General features: G+C 38.6%; 2 protein-coding genes across 2 annotated transcripts in view; both read left to right on the plus strand.

The window, feature by feature from the left end:
- LOC128887884 (lachesin-like) overlaps positions 1-10406 on the plus strand; it is a 66298-nt gene extending 55892 nt beyond the window's left edge. Inside the window, exons 5-9 of the mRNA XM_054144343.1 lie at positions 3237-3429; positions 7658-7786; positions 7867-7986; positions 8130-8300; positions 9569-10406. Coding sequence (XP_054000318.1) covers positions 3237-3429; positions 7658-7786; positions 7867-7986; positions 8130-8300; positions 9569-9936 — 981 coding nt within the window. The 3' untranslated portion in view covers positions 9937-10406. The remainder of the gene's footprint in view (positions 1-3236; positions 3430-7657; positions 7787-7866; positions 7987-8129; positions 8301-9568) is intronic.
- Positions 10407-12954: 2548 nt separating this feature from the next.
- Positions 12955-15896, plus strand: LOC128887891 (leucine-rich repeat, immunoglobulin-like domain and transmembrane domain-containing protein 2). Its single transcript, XM_054144356.1, has 3 exons — positions 12955-13188; positions 14218-14574; positions 15303-15896. Exons 1-3 carry the CDS (start codon positions 12989-12991, stop codon positions 15679-15681), a joined length of 936 nt encoding a protein of 311 aa, XP_054000331.1. The 5' UTR covers positions 12955-12988; the 3' UTR covers positions 15682-15896.
- Positions 15897-15960: the final 64 nt, after the last annotated feature.

Consider the following 15960-nt stretch of genomic DNA (forward strand, 5'->3'; position numbering starts at 1 on the left):
GACGTTCTGCCAAGAAGAAACGCGCTTTCGCTGAGAACCATTGCGGTTGTTATATTACTGAGCACTTGTTTACGGAGGATCGTTAACTTAAATAGGCTTTCGGAGTAGTACCGAGAAACTTAAGGTGTCCTTCTGAACTCTTGTTACCGGTCCTCGTTTGGACCGGGGATGATTTATCAGTAAAACGTGAAAGTTCGTCGAGTATTCTGCGAAACTTAAAACAACCCAGGCAAAAGTTACGAGAATCGACAATTCTAACGACTATGTAACCGATGAAATACTTGTGGATGGAAATGGAAGCTCGAAACGCATTGAATGATATACGAAATCGAATAATATTAAGAATTTAGAACACACTTGGTTGCTTGGTTCATTTTTTAATAGCGTTCAGGCCACCGTAGGTCTCTTTCTCTTTTAACACTTTTGATCCAGCTATCTATTTCTTTCTCTTTTAAAAATGAATTGTACCAGAGTAGAGCTGGCTAGTCGGATGAGAAGGGACAATTTGTCCTAGTCTCAATTTTAATTTGGCCGATGGCAACCAGATATGTTCACCGTGATATACAATCTGTCTCATAAATATTCGTACCATCTACGTCTATTAAAGAAGTTTGTCTAAATTAAATAGGTTCGATGTTTTCGAAGAAATGTTTCATTATAAATATATACATGAATAAACTTTACGCTTGTATATATATAATGAAAAATTTATTTGGAACACAAATGGTACAAATATTTATGGGACCGACTGTATGTACATGTCCTACTAGGATCGAAGGGTTTAATGTCATACCGACATTTATTTTTATACGCTATATCGCTCTATTTTCTCTGGTCGTTTTATTTTTTCTTAACCCTGTAAGGATCAATGGGATCCAAAAGGAGCTCGGGTACCTCGGGTTCGCGAAACCCGTGCAACTGCAGCCCATGAGGTGCAAACAAGTAGCATTTTGTGAATTTATTAATATCGGGTTATGTTCTTCGAAACGATGACGAAAGCTCAGCGTCCCCGAGCTAGGCACCTCGGTAGCATTATTAATCATTTATAGAATTAGTTTGTATTGTTGAGGAGGGCCAAGAAGCTATAGTTGTTAATATTTAGTATTTAATACACAGCAAACTATATACATTAATTTGGACCTAACATTCTCAGCTATCTTCAGTGGAATACCAAAAGAGAAATTACTCTCTTTCGTAGCTACATTCAATAGCAATTAAAATCTCCTTTTTAACAGACTTCGTAAAGGAGGAAGTTACTCAATTCGACATTTACTTTTTTTTTTTTCGTCCTCATATCTATTGCTATTACATTAAATGTTGCTAAACTGTTCGAATAGGGGGCACGAGGAAGAACGGCCTAATCTACATAGCTCGAGTTACTTTTCCCAAGTTCGCAGCGAAACGCGGCACCCTCGCGTTATCTTCCTGGGACACAATAACTTTCCTATTGGCTAATTCGCGTCGTTTCCCTGTAATTACTGCATTTAGTCGTTCTAATTGCGAACAGTATAGGTCAAAATTTATGCTTTGTTTATCTACAAGGAGCTCGCGAAGCGGAATTCCCTACCAATCCCCCCTCCAAGATGCAAAATATGATCCTCTTTGAACTTATTAGCAGTACGCCATCTCTGTTGACTTAAGACCTCTTCTATTTCGCGCTGCGCAAAGTGGCCATTTCTTCGCCTCTGTTACGATATTGTTGAGGAATCTTTCGGTGCTCCTGCGCTTACAAATTTCGAGCCAAGGACACGATGTTGCTTAATCTGATTCATTAGCGAGATTCGCTCAGTCGGATAGGTTTTGAGAATGCTCGTGGGGATTGCAATGTAGTTTCGGAACTTCTTAAAGGGAAGATTCCGTAAAGTAACCGAAGGATATGCAGGGTAGCAAATTTAAGACTCTAGTTCAAAGGTAAACGTAACGTTATAGCCGCGATCTTCTATATTATATCTGAAACAATTTTCCTTAAGTTAATAATATTGAAGACACCAAGTCTTTTCTTATGAAATTTCATAAAACAAGCTACGTTCTTCTAGGGGATGTCTGCAAAATTCAATTTAAATTAATAATTTCGAAGACCCCCAGGTCTTTTCCTATGAAATTTCAAAAAACTCGTACACGCATCTTAATGAGTAGAAAATAATACAACAGACAGCAGGAGCATTAAAAATCATAAAATTAGAAACAACCTCGACATGTATCGCGTGTCGACTGAATGTTGATGTGAAATAATAAATACTGAAACGAGCAATGGAAACCATTGACACGGCGAAGATATATTAGACGATGGAGATGGCATCGATGAAATCGAACGCGAAATTATCCGCGAAATAAATGGGGTGAAAAAGGGAAGTACATTATTTGTTTAGTTGGTCGCGTGTCCTGCTATCAGGGCCGAATTAAGCCACGGCTTTAGAGGCAACAAGCCCAGGGGCCTCCGTCGGCTCGAGGGTCTCCAGAGATTAATTTGAGGCAACTTGATGAATTCAAACACAACCATGGAACGCTACAAGCTTCTCATATATTTACACCCTTGTAGTAAACAATGGATTAACTTCCTCGATCCCTAACGGTAAAGTAGCCCTCATTTCTTTGTATTAGTAACTAATCCGACTGCAAGGGAGAGCTCCTCGAATATAAAAACATCCATAAGAGATTCTTATTCTAATCGAGTACGTTGTTTAACACACTGACCGTCGGATTAATACACTTGAAAATGTCTAGGTGGCTACGATTATATTTCTATATAATTGGTAGTTATTTATATTATATAGCCAACCTTATTTGTTTTATAATACAGATTAACAATGAATTTAGCAGTTTCACTTTAAGTAGAAGTATCTTTAAAGTAACATATATATATAGAGAGAGAGAGAGAGTTAAGAACCTACAATTTATCTATAATGATACTAAAACTAAAAATACCATTTTTTTCTTTTGAAAATCCCGGTATCCATAGCCTCCATATCATCATGGCTCTGGGAAAAATCTTAATCCGACTCTGTCTGGTATCGTCGCAATTGGCACGGTTTGTATATATATTTTTTTTTTTCGTCCGTAGGTAAACCTAGATTAAAGGCAAGTCTCCGTTGAGCAATCGCATTTGTTGAGGTTTGAATCCGAGAGTTAAGCTTGATTTAAATGTCCGAGGGAGTGTAGCTTGGGGACCGCGGCCGGATCTTTTCCGCCAGCAGATAAATGGTACTATATGGTGGCTGGTAACGATCTTTCCACAGACGGGTCACATGAAGGTAGTGATACCGCCCGATATCATGGATTTGGACGACTCGGCCGACCTCCTAACGGCTAAAGAGAACAGTGATCTGCGATTACGGTGTCGGGCCACAGGGACGCCGAAACCTATGGTCACCTGGAAGCGGGAGGATGGCCGAAATATCACCCTTCGAACCGAGCACGGTGTTAAACGAGGTAACGCACACATCACATTTCTTCTTTATCGTTCTACAGAATATAGGTAGCCAACCTCGCAACTGTGAAGTGAGAATCCCGACGAGGACGAGCGAAAAACGATAGTTTTCTAATTATGGAAGGAGAACATTTTGTTTCGGTTAAAGAGATCAGTTCTTTTCTGTTGCACAGAAGCTATATGGGTAAAGTAGGGTTTCATTGAAACAAAATAATAGATGGGATAAATAAGTGTAAGTAAGAAAAAGGATCCAGTGAATATTTAACACATTCTGTTATAAACTAGCCAATCAATTTTTAGAAATAGAGCTACATCTGTGAAGTGGTTTTTTATTGAAAGAAAAAAATAGAAGGGTGTTAAGTGGCACTACCATCTTCCGCGGTTCAAACAAGGAGCACCTTCGAAGTCTCCGCCTTCCGACTTTGATGAAGCTTTGCCGGTTTGTAGAACGGCCAAAAATAAAGGATGGGTATTTTCGTTAGCGGTGGTAACTCAAGTTTAAAGGGAGAAACTACCCTCCGAAGTTTCACCCCGCAATGCTATCTTGAAAGCTATTGGAGATACAAGGAAGTCTTTCAAAGAAATTCTCCGCGGTTTCCGAGGGGAAATAACGTGGTGTACATATCGATAAACAAAACTTTAAAGATGTTACGGAAGCACATCTTCGAATTTTTATTCCCAGTATGCTTTAAAAATCAATGCATCGAGCTCGCTTCTACTTTGAATTCAGAACTGATTGGATGTAGACTTATTTTGTACCGAAAGTGCATATATATTAATAATAAAGAATAAACAATTAGTAGAAATGTATTTTAGACGACAGATTGTCTCACTAATTCTTTTATCGATGTGTACGCGATACTACTTCTCAAAAGGTTCTCTTGTACATCTAGTACTTTTAAAGGAAACATTATAAAAATTGGAACTTTACGACTGAAACTTGTAACTGACTCCGCGTAGACTTATTTTGTACTGATAGTGCACATATATCGATAATGGAAAATAAACAATGAGTAGGAACGTATTTTAGACGACAGTTTGCCCCACGAAAATTTTTCTACCGACCTGTACGCGATGCCACTTTCCATCAAAATCCACGGAAAATGTGTTTCAGAGGTTCTCTCGTACATCCAGTACTTGTAAAGGAAACATAAGAAGACTGGAACTTTATACACGCGTCCTCTACACGTGTCTTCCATATTAGCACACGCCATAAACGCACGAAATCTAGTCATCAGACTCTCCGCCTTTAATTAAGACTTCAAAACGTTTCGTGTACAGGTTAGTTGAAGTCAGTCTCTCCAGGGCAATTAGTCAGTCCTAGAGAAATCTCAACGCTAACCATCTACTAAAGTACCATCAGTTAAGATCTGCGAGTCTTTAGCGAGGAAAAAAACAGACATCTCAACCCAACACCATGTGAATTTTCTTTCAGAATTACAGGTTTGCGGATTAATTAATATTTAAATTGAATGATAAATGACCGCAGCTGTAAAATTATCGTCTCCATAATGAAAATGCATGCACGAACATCGATGGACTCAGCTAAATTTATCGAGATAGATTCTATTAGATGGCGAAACAAATTAATATTGTTGACCAAACTACAACCTGCGCGGCAAATTCTAATAGTACTAATCTACAGATAGTTATTATACAGATTATACAGGTCATTGTTGAGGGACGACCGTTTGCAAATAACTTTAATGGTAGAAAGTGGAAACTTCGAGCTTCGGTTGAGTGAAATACTATTTTAAAAAGAATTCATTTGTATTCATTGCGTCAATGCAAGATCTAACCTGTTTTATAACACATCTATCATTAAGAATACAAACATTTAGAACCTGTATTTTGGGGAATTCCATTAGCAAAATGATTGTACAAGTATCGCTACCTAAGATTACAAAATTTCACCTGTTCTATGATACCTTTACTATTAAAAATATCACGTCCTCGTTACAAAATTTAGAACCTGATCTTTCTGTCAGTATATAAGTAGCTCTTCAAGTATTTCTATCTAAGATTCTTACGATCTGATCCCTTTAAAAAAGTTTGCCCTCTTTTGAAACGAAGAGTCGATAATTCCACTTTCGAATAACACATAAATCGATTGTCGAATGATTTGGATCTAAACATTGCATTTAGTTCAATAACAAACATGAATCACATTTCTGTTTCAAGTCCCCGCGGTTTTTAGTTCTTACTGTTAGAAGTGCGAGACGATAAGCCTGCCAATATAAACACCCGCGTCAAAAACTCGAGTTCGACGGATGGGGTGTCAGTTAGTCGTGAGACAACCTCGATAGTGAATGCGGCTGCCTCTATGAGCCTTCCAAGTGTCGAAATAAAATTCATCTAATTAAAAACTATATTATTTCATTTTTCTGCTTCCAACCCGTAACCCGACATCGATCGCTGTCTCATAATTTAAATAAATTCTCGTCGATCCGAGCGGTGACGATTTTGTGGGAGACAAACATCTTCCGGCAAGTTTACGATTTTTATTATCTAGCCCTTCCCAAAAAAAGATTCCCCTCCCTTCAGAACAGAAGCTCGACGATCCTCTCCTATCGATATTTTCATTGTAACCGCGCATCGTACAATCTCGCGCAAATCGATCGTTGTAATTTAAATAAATCACGGGCTCGTGCCGAGTGGCGACAATTCCTCCTCGTTCTTTTCCCGTCGTCAAATTGCGACGGAATCGTTCTGCTCGATCGGCTCGAATCGAAAAAGTTTGAGACGCTCGGAAACGGGAGAGGAACAAGGAAACGAGTCGGAAGGTACAAACAAGATTGCTGGATTCGCAAGTTAAGAAAATGCGCACCGCCAGTTTTGTTTGAAAGCCATGGCGACGGTGGAAAATCGGGTTCTCGGTGGCTGGGGTCCGCCGCGGCGCGTTTTCCGTGGAAAATCAGCCACCCGATTAGCCTTTCTAACGGTGAGTGATGGATGTTGACTTTACATATATTTCCTCTTCGCCGACCCCATCGATTCGCATACCCGATTGCAATATTCGCTGTGTACACTGCATCGCGAAAGTGTGTACCACTCGGTATCTATATCGCGCCAACGATTCACCGATCTTCCCTAAAACGTATCACGGAAAGAGAGGGGCGGGCGGGGAGGGGGAGGAGGAGGCCGACAGTAGAATGGGAGGGAGAGAGTACTCTCTCATTGTTTCAGATCCTTTAATGAGCAGATCCATCCACGTCATTCCGTGTTGCGTTTTACCCGGGAGCGTAATCAAAATGTGAATATTAAAGCGGAATACATTTAAAGCGGTTTAATACGACCGAGTAAATCGATTCGAAACTTTTCGACGAACGACAACTCCCGCGCACCCCCGCGATAATTACGTCGGACGAACCGTAAATAAAAAGAAAAAAAGAAACATGAAATAGAACGACGTCGCGATTAAAACGAGAACATTACTTTGGACGATTATCGATCAACCGCGGATATCGATAATTTTTATTAAAAGGCGCCCGCTAATGGCGGCTTGCTGGCCATAATGGGGAATATATAATTGTCGTCTTACGATTCGAATGGGGAGACAGTATATTTATGTGAGATAGATGAAGTTGTAATAGGCCGTGTGATTGATGTAAAACGTTTGTATTCTTACAAGTGGTATCTCGTAAGTAGACTGCGGATTTTGTGCATTTGTTGCCAAAGGGTACGTGTATGTATGCAAAGCGAAGTAACGATATTATTATACATTTATATGCTTACAAGTATAATGACGTGGTGCCTTACGAGTAGATTGGATTTCATGCATTATTATATCAATTGTAGAATATATTCAACATGTAGTATCCGTATTTTAATGTAGATTTTTTTACGTCACTCTACGTCATAAATGCATAATATTCGCAGTCTATTCATAAGTCAAATTATGTGAATGGTTCATATCAATCACATACTGTTCCACCCAATTTGGCGGACATTGATGGAGGAGTTTGCAAATTTATACAGACACATAAACGAAAAATATATGATAATAATAAGAGAATAGATCACTATCCATATGCGGTATACCACAGATATTTATACATGTTATTCCTACCGCTGAAAGTAGAGAAATAAAAAAGAATCAACGAATAAGGAAGCCGAGGAAGGCCCGAAGCCGACGTACCACGTGTAAAACCATCGGCTGCCACGTATTTACTAATTAATAATTACACTTCGGTATGTTTGAAATTCACGGTTTGCAATTACTGTACACAGTGAAGGTGCACGAGGGGGAGCAGCTTTATCTAACAGGGATTCTGCGTCAGGAAATGGGCTATTACCTTTGCATCGCGTCGAACGGCGTGCCGCCGTCAGTCAGCAAAAGATATTACGTCAACGTTCGGTGTAAGTGCAATGGGGCCCGCGACGGTGTACTACCTTCGTTGGAAACTTACATGATTAATTATAGTTTTCTCCACCCGCAGTTAAACCACTGATTAAAGTCCCCAACCAATTAGTAGCGGCACCTGCTAACAGCGACGTCGTTCTTCATTGCTACGTCGAGTCCTCGCCGAAAGCTCTGAATACATGGTACAGGGACGACGGTAAGGATCGAGCACAATATCGAATAGCAACTGCTGTTTCTCAATGTCGCGCGACGCCCCGTTTAGATGTGAATCGTTCTCCTTTCGCGCGTTAAACGCGGCGACTATCGCTCACCGGGTACGATGTCGGCGAAATGTTCCAGGTATAAAGTTATTGCCGGACGAGAAACACAATCTATCGGAGGTGCCGTTGAACGATTATGCATATCAATTAAATCTGACCATCAAGAGATTGAGCAGGGACGACTTCGGCAGCTACACCTGCTCCGCGGAGAATCTACTCGGCAAGACCGAGGGAACGATAAGGCTGCAAGGTAAACGATCTATTCATTTCACGAGTCTAGAGCTGTTCGAGTACTCGGAAGAAACGAGCAGCTCGAAGGAACCGAGTAGCTCGGACAAAAGCAAGCGGCTCAGACCAAACCGAGTAGCTCGGAGAGAAGCGAGTAGCTCGGAGAGAAGCGAGTAGCTCGAAAGAACCGAGTAGCTCGGACAGAAGCAAGCGGCTCGGATTATCCATTTCAGGCGTGTGAAAGAAATCGAACAGCTCGAACGATTTAAGTACATTCAATGAATACATATTCACATTCACTGGATTCGCACACATTCATTCATGTACTTAAATCGTTCGAGCCGTTCGATTTCTTTCACACGTCCGAAATGGATAATCCGAACCGTATGCTTCTGTCCGAGCTACTCGGTTCTTTCGAGCTACTCGCTTTGGTACAACCTGTGAGACCTCAACTTGATCTCTGTTACGACGTGTAAGTCTCAACCTGAAGGACATTGAAATGCATGTATACGAACTTTGAGTATTGTTCTATGTGTAGTTTAATTATCAAGTAGACTTGGAATATGTTGGAATGATATAGAAAATAAACAAAATTGTATGACCATAAAATGTTGTATATATGTATGTAATGAATCGTTGAATATGTATGGTCATGAGGTTAAAACTTAGGTCATGGAAAATATAGATTCATTGTAATGGAGAATATTTAATACGAGTATTTACAGTCCCTGATTGGAGATTTTCTACTCAATTCGAATACTTGTTTATATTTACACTACTCAAATTGGCAAAAAGTACATACTTTCAAGAAGATAAAGTAGATCATAACGAAGATTCATTTTTATCGTTATTTATATAGATTCGTACACTCATATGGAGCTAATGTTGCAAACTGCAATAATGGTAATAATTAATATACGATCATTTCTAAAACCCTACAGTTCTTCAAACGAATTACAACGATTGATCTCGTATAATGCATTGAATTATCATAACGTGTGTTGATATATATGGGTGCAGGTTGACATTACGTTAAATTCAAGTATTTGTCATTCCTAACGATCATCATGGGTTGACGCAACCTTAAAAATCCCATTGAAAAAAGAAACTTAATTTCCATTTGGTGAAATCAACTACTGTCCAATAAATACATGCCAAATAAATATCAATGTGTTAAATGTTGAACAAGCGTATGCTAAATACGAATCATCTTCGGTTAAGTTTGATGTCGAACAAATACGTTCGAAACAACTGCTCGACGATGAGATTTCTATGATACAATTGTTACAGAATTGTTTCTACCGAGGACCACCTTAGCGCCGACCCGCAACACGGATTTCAACGATAAATACGGATCAAAGAAACAAAGCGATAGAAAGGGTAAATTGCTCTCGTTTGGACGCGAAGGTTTGTCGAAAAATAGTGGAAATGTGGGTCACACGACAACGATGTTGAGGAGAAATAGTTCGAACGCTTTGACGGACGTGAACGCGAAAAAATCGAAAGTTTCATCATACCCGGCACCGGCACCTGCGCCAGCGCATTTTCCCCCGACCCAGCTGAATGTCCAGAACAGCGTCACTTCGCTGCGGCGTTGTCGATTAAACTGCGTAGCATTAATGTTCGCTTTCGTAGTGATCGTCGTATGTAGTTCGTAAAAGAGTCCGTCGTGTACAGACCGCACGACGAGTACAAATTACGTTAATAGTAGGCCAAAAGAATATCGAAAACAATCCAATTGCGTCCTGGCTTCCGGTTACTTTACGTTCCTTGCGTTCCCGAAATGTTACCGAGATTTTACGTTTCACCGCCGACGCGGACTCGTCGCTTCCCTTATACTAATTAAACGGTTGCGTCACCTTCACAGCGAGAACGATCAATTTTCTTTTTTTTTTTTTTCGTTGTTGTTGTTGGGAGGTGGTAGATGAGGTTGCGTTCTTGCGATTTGGGATAATTAAAATATAGTAGAACTTCATTTGTCCGAATTAGGGGACTAATCATCAGGTTTGGATGACTGGATAGTTGATGCAACTTGAGTTCACGAATTTTCATCGCTTATGGTAGATTCGAGTCATCTTCAACCAGACTTTGATAATGAAAAGTTACGTTTGTATGCTTTTAATGTTTTTAACACTGATGTTTTCACACTGATTCATATGGAAATGTGTACGAGACTAAAATTTCGTCTCGAGACTATTGGGAATTATAGAATCTATTATTTGTCGTATTACCAATTTTTATATCCCTGTACAAATTTACGAATTCTATCTAGATTCGTTTTCATTAACACTCAGTCCTTAAAATTAATTGTTGAAGTTCTTCAGTGAAAAGCTCTGTCACCCATATATGGGTGACGTGGCGTTCAACGTGTTAAATGAAGTTCTACTGTATATACCAATCTATTAGAGCCTATAACATATATTATAACATATCGTGACATAAGACGAAGAAAAAGATCTGAAGGGAAATAATTGTTTTTTTCTGAGCATTTGAAGTCGGATGGTAATAAACTTGGTGGAAGAAAGTCTCGTTGAAGTAATCGTGCCGAGAAAATATGTCACCTGTTGCGAGACTATTTAAATAAGATCAGTGGATATGGATAACGACTTATCCGAATAAAGGGAAGAGATTTGTTACGTTTCATTCGTAGCAAAAAATTCATATCGATGGAGCGGATAGTATCGATATTAAGGACTCGTAAATATAAGGACCCTTTGTTTCATCAATGTCAAGGTGACGTGATCCTTTAAGCGCTCGCGCGATCCTCGAACCAGAGATGGAAGGTATTTTATTCGACTAATAGACGACGAATAAAGACTCTAAAGCAGTTACTCGAATAAGGCTTTATTCGTCCAATGCAAATTTGCGATTAATCCATTCGCGGTTGGTTATTCGTTAATGGAAATCTGTATCTAGATAACCACGTGTCCATCTCTGTCTCGGACTAGATGTTGTATCGTTAACGCATGTGATATCGAAAGCACAGGCCGGTGTTACATTCTGTGGTGTAAATAATGAACGGTTTTTATGACAATAAATGTAGCTGTATACGACAAATCGGTAGCGTAATAATCAATATCCGAAATAAAACTATACCATCGGTCCCCCGAAATACGACAAGCACGTATCTAGCTCTGATTGTCGTTCCAATGATCTCGTATTATTGCGGAACAGATGTACAGTTATTTTCGGACAAATAATAACCGCGTGTATTGTGCGGCGCGCGGATGTCGAAGAACACTCGCGGCGAGATAGTTGATATGTTAATTTGATTCGTCGCCGCGACAGAGTTGGGCTAATTTCGTTCCAAATAACGAATAGAAATCGCATCAGCTGGATTCAATTTATTCGCGAGAGCAAAATTGATATTTCCTTCAACCACCCACCGTGAAGCAGGCCGCGAAATACATATAAAAATAAAAATTAAAAATGAAATAAAATGAAATGAAATATATACGGTGAGATCTATAAGTATTTGTACACTCTACATTTATTGAAAAATGCTTGTCTGAATTAACTGACAGGTTCGATGTTTTCAAATAAATTTTTCGTTCCGAATATATACATGTATAAAGTACATTCGTGTACGTATTTATAATGAAAGATTTATTTAAAAACATCAAGCTTGTCGTTTAATTTAAACTTTCTTCAACAGGAATGTTTTTCATATTTTCGACTGTGCTTTATATTTATATTTTTGTACTACACTATTTCATTTCTAAGTGTAAATACTGATGATTGTTCAGTTAATCACTGTGATTAGCGACTGTGACTGCGAGCCAAGCTATTTCAATTTTAACTAGCTCGTTTTACTTTTATTCTACCGAAAATATCTGAAATTCCTATTCGTTATTTTGAATAAAAATTAGCTCAACTCTGCACCGCGAACACGTCGCCAGGCACGAAGTGCGATTAGGCGAACAGAGGTCCATTTAACGCGCCCCGATCATCGTGGTTCGCGAACGATCTTGGTAGAATATGTAAATGTATTATTTATCGATGTTAATATCTGAGTTGTGTATTCATGTATATATGTACGACAATAAACGTTGTTTTTACCGTAACACGCCTATCCACTATTTCTTTTTGGGGAGCATTCGACGGTGGAAGTATATATACAGAGTTCGTCCAGATAGTGGAATCAGGTAGATGAAACCACAGGATTTTCAAGTACTTTCATTGGGCCGCTATGACTCTGGTTATCGACCAATGAAAGTACTCGAAACTCCCGTGGTTTTATCTATCCGATTCCACGCTCTCGATGGACCCAGTATAGAATTGCTTAGAATCAAAAAATGGAGGAATACAATACCGGCTCGAAAGACGTCCTCGACAAACCTAAAACCATGTGACATACTCGTGAATTCTGGAGCAATAAAACGCGATAGATTCGAATCGTTCGCAAATAATTCCTACGCCTAATACAATTAGTTCGAATATTATATTAGTTCGAAATGATCGTCTCCATCCTATTCAGTTAACAAGTCAATTAACAGTCTCGCGTTACAATGAAAACATAAAAATCTGTCGCACGGTGCCGGTTTCCTCGAATTTCACTGCGCCAATCCGTTTTCCCTTATCGAAAGAGGAAATTATAACGCAAAACGAAGGATACGTCGCCCACGCGATTCGGTTACGCATCACACGAGGTATCTCGGAACGTTCAGTTAATTAAATGCTCGCGCGAGTTCTGGACTCTGTTTCTCGATCATGGACCGCCTGTTGATTTTTATTATTTTTAATTTATTGGCAACCGTCACGTCGGATTCGATCAATTGTGCCACAACTAAACGAGGTGAGGCTGTCACGTTCACGTGCACGGATCAGAAGAACCTAACTGCGTTGGATACAGCCCCAGCCAACACTACGTCCATTGAGATTTTTGATTCGAAAATACCTTCTGTACATGGGTAAGAAAGTGAATGTATTAATATAAATAAATTTGGTTAATGTTCCATTTATAGATAGATTGATAGATATTTCCTGATAGATTGTTCAGGATACTATTTTTGGCTGTTTTATAATTTGGAAAGGGGATTTGTTGGGTCAAATTCTTTTTGATAAACATACGAGATTATTTTATAAATCGTAGACTGTTAGGGTATTATGGAAGACTTGGCTTTTGGAATGAATTTAAAAGGAAATTGATTTATTACATTGGGTATAGACACTCGAATGCAATTTAGAAACAAATATTATAATTCCTTGATATTAACAGTCTTGTTTGTTGTCGATTATAACCTCCTGTTTACAAGAGAAAGATAACCACATCGTTTAATATGTTAACACTTTACTGGCCAGTAGCCTATTAATCATCTTCTTGCCATGGCAAGCAATACTTTGTTATCTATTACCAAGATAGCATTGCATACTCCCATCGTCATAAATTCTAATGTATTGTGTAAACATTAATTTAAAAACGACTGTAATAGATATAAAATAAATATTGTACAATACTAGTTATGACAATAAAAAGTATAATTAAATTTAATTACATGTCCAAACGCTACCAGTCGATAAAGTGTTATCTCAGCAAATTTCATTTAAATAAAATAATAACTTCCTCGAGCCTGCGAAATGATTACCCCTTAGTTTGTTAACACTGCATAGAATGAACCAAGAGTGTGAATGAGTGGATTAGTATCGAAATTAGGCGCACTGATTTTATTAGGTCGTCCCGAAAGTTTCTTTCACGAGTTGCACTCAATTATTCGATGTGGTCGTGACATCGTGTTTATATAAATAGACAATCTAATTTCACAGATATTCATGTTGCAACAGCAATGGAGCAAAATGAATCGTGCACAATTGAGTGATGTAACGTAAAACATAAAATATTGTGCATGTATTATTTATTAATAAAGCGAAAGAAACTTTTGTGACAACCTGATACGTAATGAACTGAGAGTCGACTCTAAACATTTTTCTTTTGTTCCCAGCCACGCGTTCTCGAGATTCGCGGCGAGCCTCGTAACTCTAGATTTACATGGATCAGGTATCGAATTTATAGACCAGTCGGCGTTTATAGGCCTCACCAAGCTGGAGAAACTCATACTGTGGGGTAATAAGTTGCGAACAGTGCCGAGAGATTGGTTCGCGTACACGTACAGCCTGAAAACCCTCGACTTGTCGTTCAACTTTATCGAAGTAATCGACTACGCTGTCTTCCAGATGCTTTCCAATTTAGAAAACTTCTACTTCGACTACAACCAAATTAAATTCATCGATTACACTATGTTCGCATATCTTAAAAGCCTTAAAAATGTGAAGTTCGAGAAGAATCCGTTGAGTTGGGGGTGAGTGAACGGAACCGTCTCCTTTTTCCAATAATTTTAAACGAATCGCAAGGAAACGAGGGAGAGTCGTCTTTCCCAGAAGCCTTTTATCGTCTTCTCTGAACAAATTCCCTATAATAAAACGTTCTCGCTGATTGTGAAACGAACTATTACTTTTATTCGTTTCACAGGATAATTAAATAATTGTTCCCCTCGCTCTAAGCTCTAAGGGGTTGTAGCTAACTGGCTATGTTTTATCGTAGCTATAATGCCATTGGGTTACTGGGGCCAGTGGGCCCCAACAAATTACTGAATGAAGAGTAAAGAGAATGTAAAGCAATGGTAGAGCAATGTAAAGAAAGAGATTAATGAATATTGTATAAAAGTAGACCATTTTAACGTACAGTAGTAAAAGTCTTAGGCCAGCATGTTAATCTTGCATTAATTTAAATGCACATACACATCTGCTATTCAACTTTATATATACTAGTGTACTATACATACATATGTATATTAAAATAGTACACAAATTATTTAATAGATTCAGAAGAGAATGAAACATTAAAATTCACGATTTGGCGACCTGAAAGTCTCGATTTCAATATTATTGAACATATCTTATATAATTTAAGTGGCCTAAAACTTTTGCACTGTAAGACTGTTACAAAAAGTGTTAAAGTCGCATAGGTGACTCCATATCCTTATAAATAAATGAAAGTAAAGTAATTCTCCTCTTTCCTATTTCGCAGATATCGTGCTCATTTGACGTGGCAATTGGAAAATCAGCACGTAAAATACACGGAACAGTACGAGAACTGGGGATGGATGAACGTTGCCATAAAAGAATGCACGGACAGTGGATATGGGGAAATACCGACAGACACCGTTTTAGATTGCATTGTCGCCAAACTGCTTGACTTTACACACAAAGTTTTTTCCACAGAAATTGGACAGAGTAGCAACGTATGCGCGAATCAGGCAATCGGGCTTGTCCAATGCGTGAGATCCCAAAATCGTACTTACAATACCGATAACGAGACTGTACGAAAAATACTCGAGGACTACGCCGCTATTTTATTACCTATGTCAAAATCACGAGGCCGATTTTCGAGTCCAATTTACCTCTGAAGTGGAATTCTTTTAAAAATTCAACAGTTAAAATTATGTATACTTGGCGTAGAAGTTAATTCTGTGGCTTAAAATAAACTTGTTATTTATTTATGATAAAAAAGCAGAGAAACTATAATTTTCCCTCAGTTACACGTTCCAAAAGAGCTTGTATAATTGTAAACAAGAAATTTCTATTAATTCTGTGCCTTTCTAAAGTCAACTCACCCTTTCTTTATAAAGATCACCCATACAATTTTTAATTTTCCCTCAGACACACATTCCAACAAAGTTTATATG

This window comes from Hylaeus anthracinus, unplaced genomic scaffold, assembly GCF_026225885.1.
Source record: "Hylaeus anthracinus isolate JK02 unplaced genomic scaffold, UHH_iyHylAnth1.0_haploid 11989, whole genome shotgun sequence".
NCBI classification, from domain to species: Eukaryota; Metazoa; Arthropoda; class Insecta; order Hymenoptera; family Colletidae; genus Hylaeus; species Hylaeus anthracinus.

What these genes read in the sequence shown, in the direction of transcription:
- LOC128887891 (XM_054144356.1), top strand. Translation starts at nt 12,989, where the DNA reads ATGGACCGCCTGTTGATTTTTATTATTTTTAATTTATTGGCAACCGTC. An exon ending in AAAATACCTTCTGTACATGG is followed by an intron (nt 13,189 to 14,217) that starts GTAAGAAAGTGA and finishes TTTTGTTCCCAG; the next exon opens with CCACGCGTTCTCGAGATTCG. An exon ending in AAGAATCCGTTGAGTTGGGG is followed by an intron (nt 14,575 to 15,302) that starts GTGAGTGAACGG and finishes CCTATTTCGCAG; the next exon opens with ATATCGTGCTCATTTGACGT.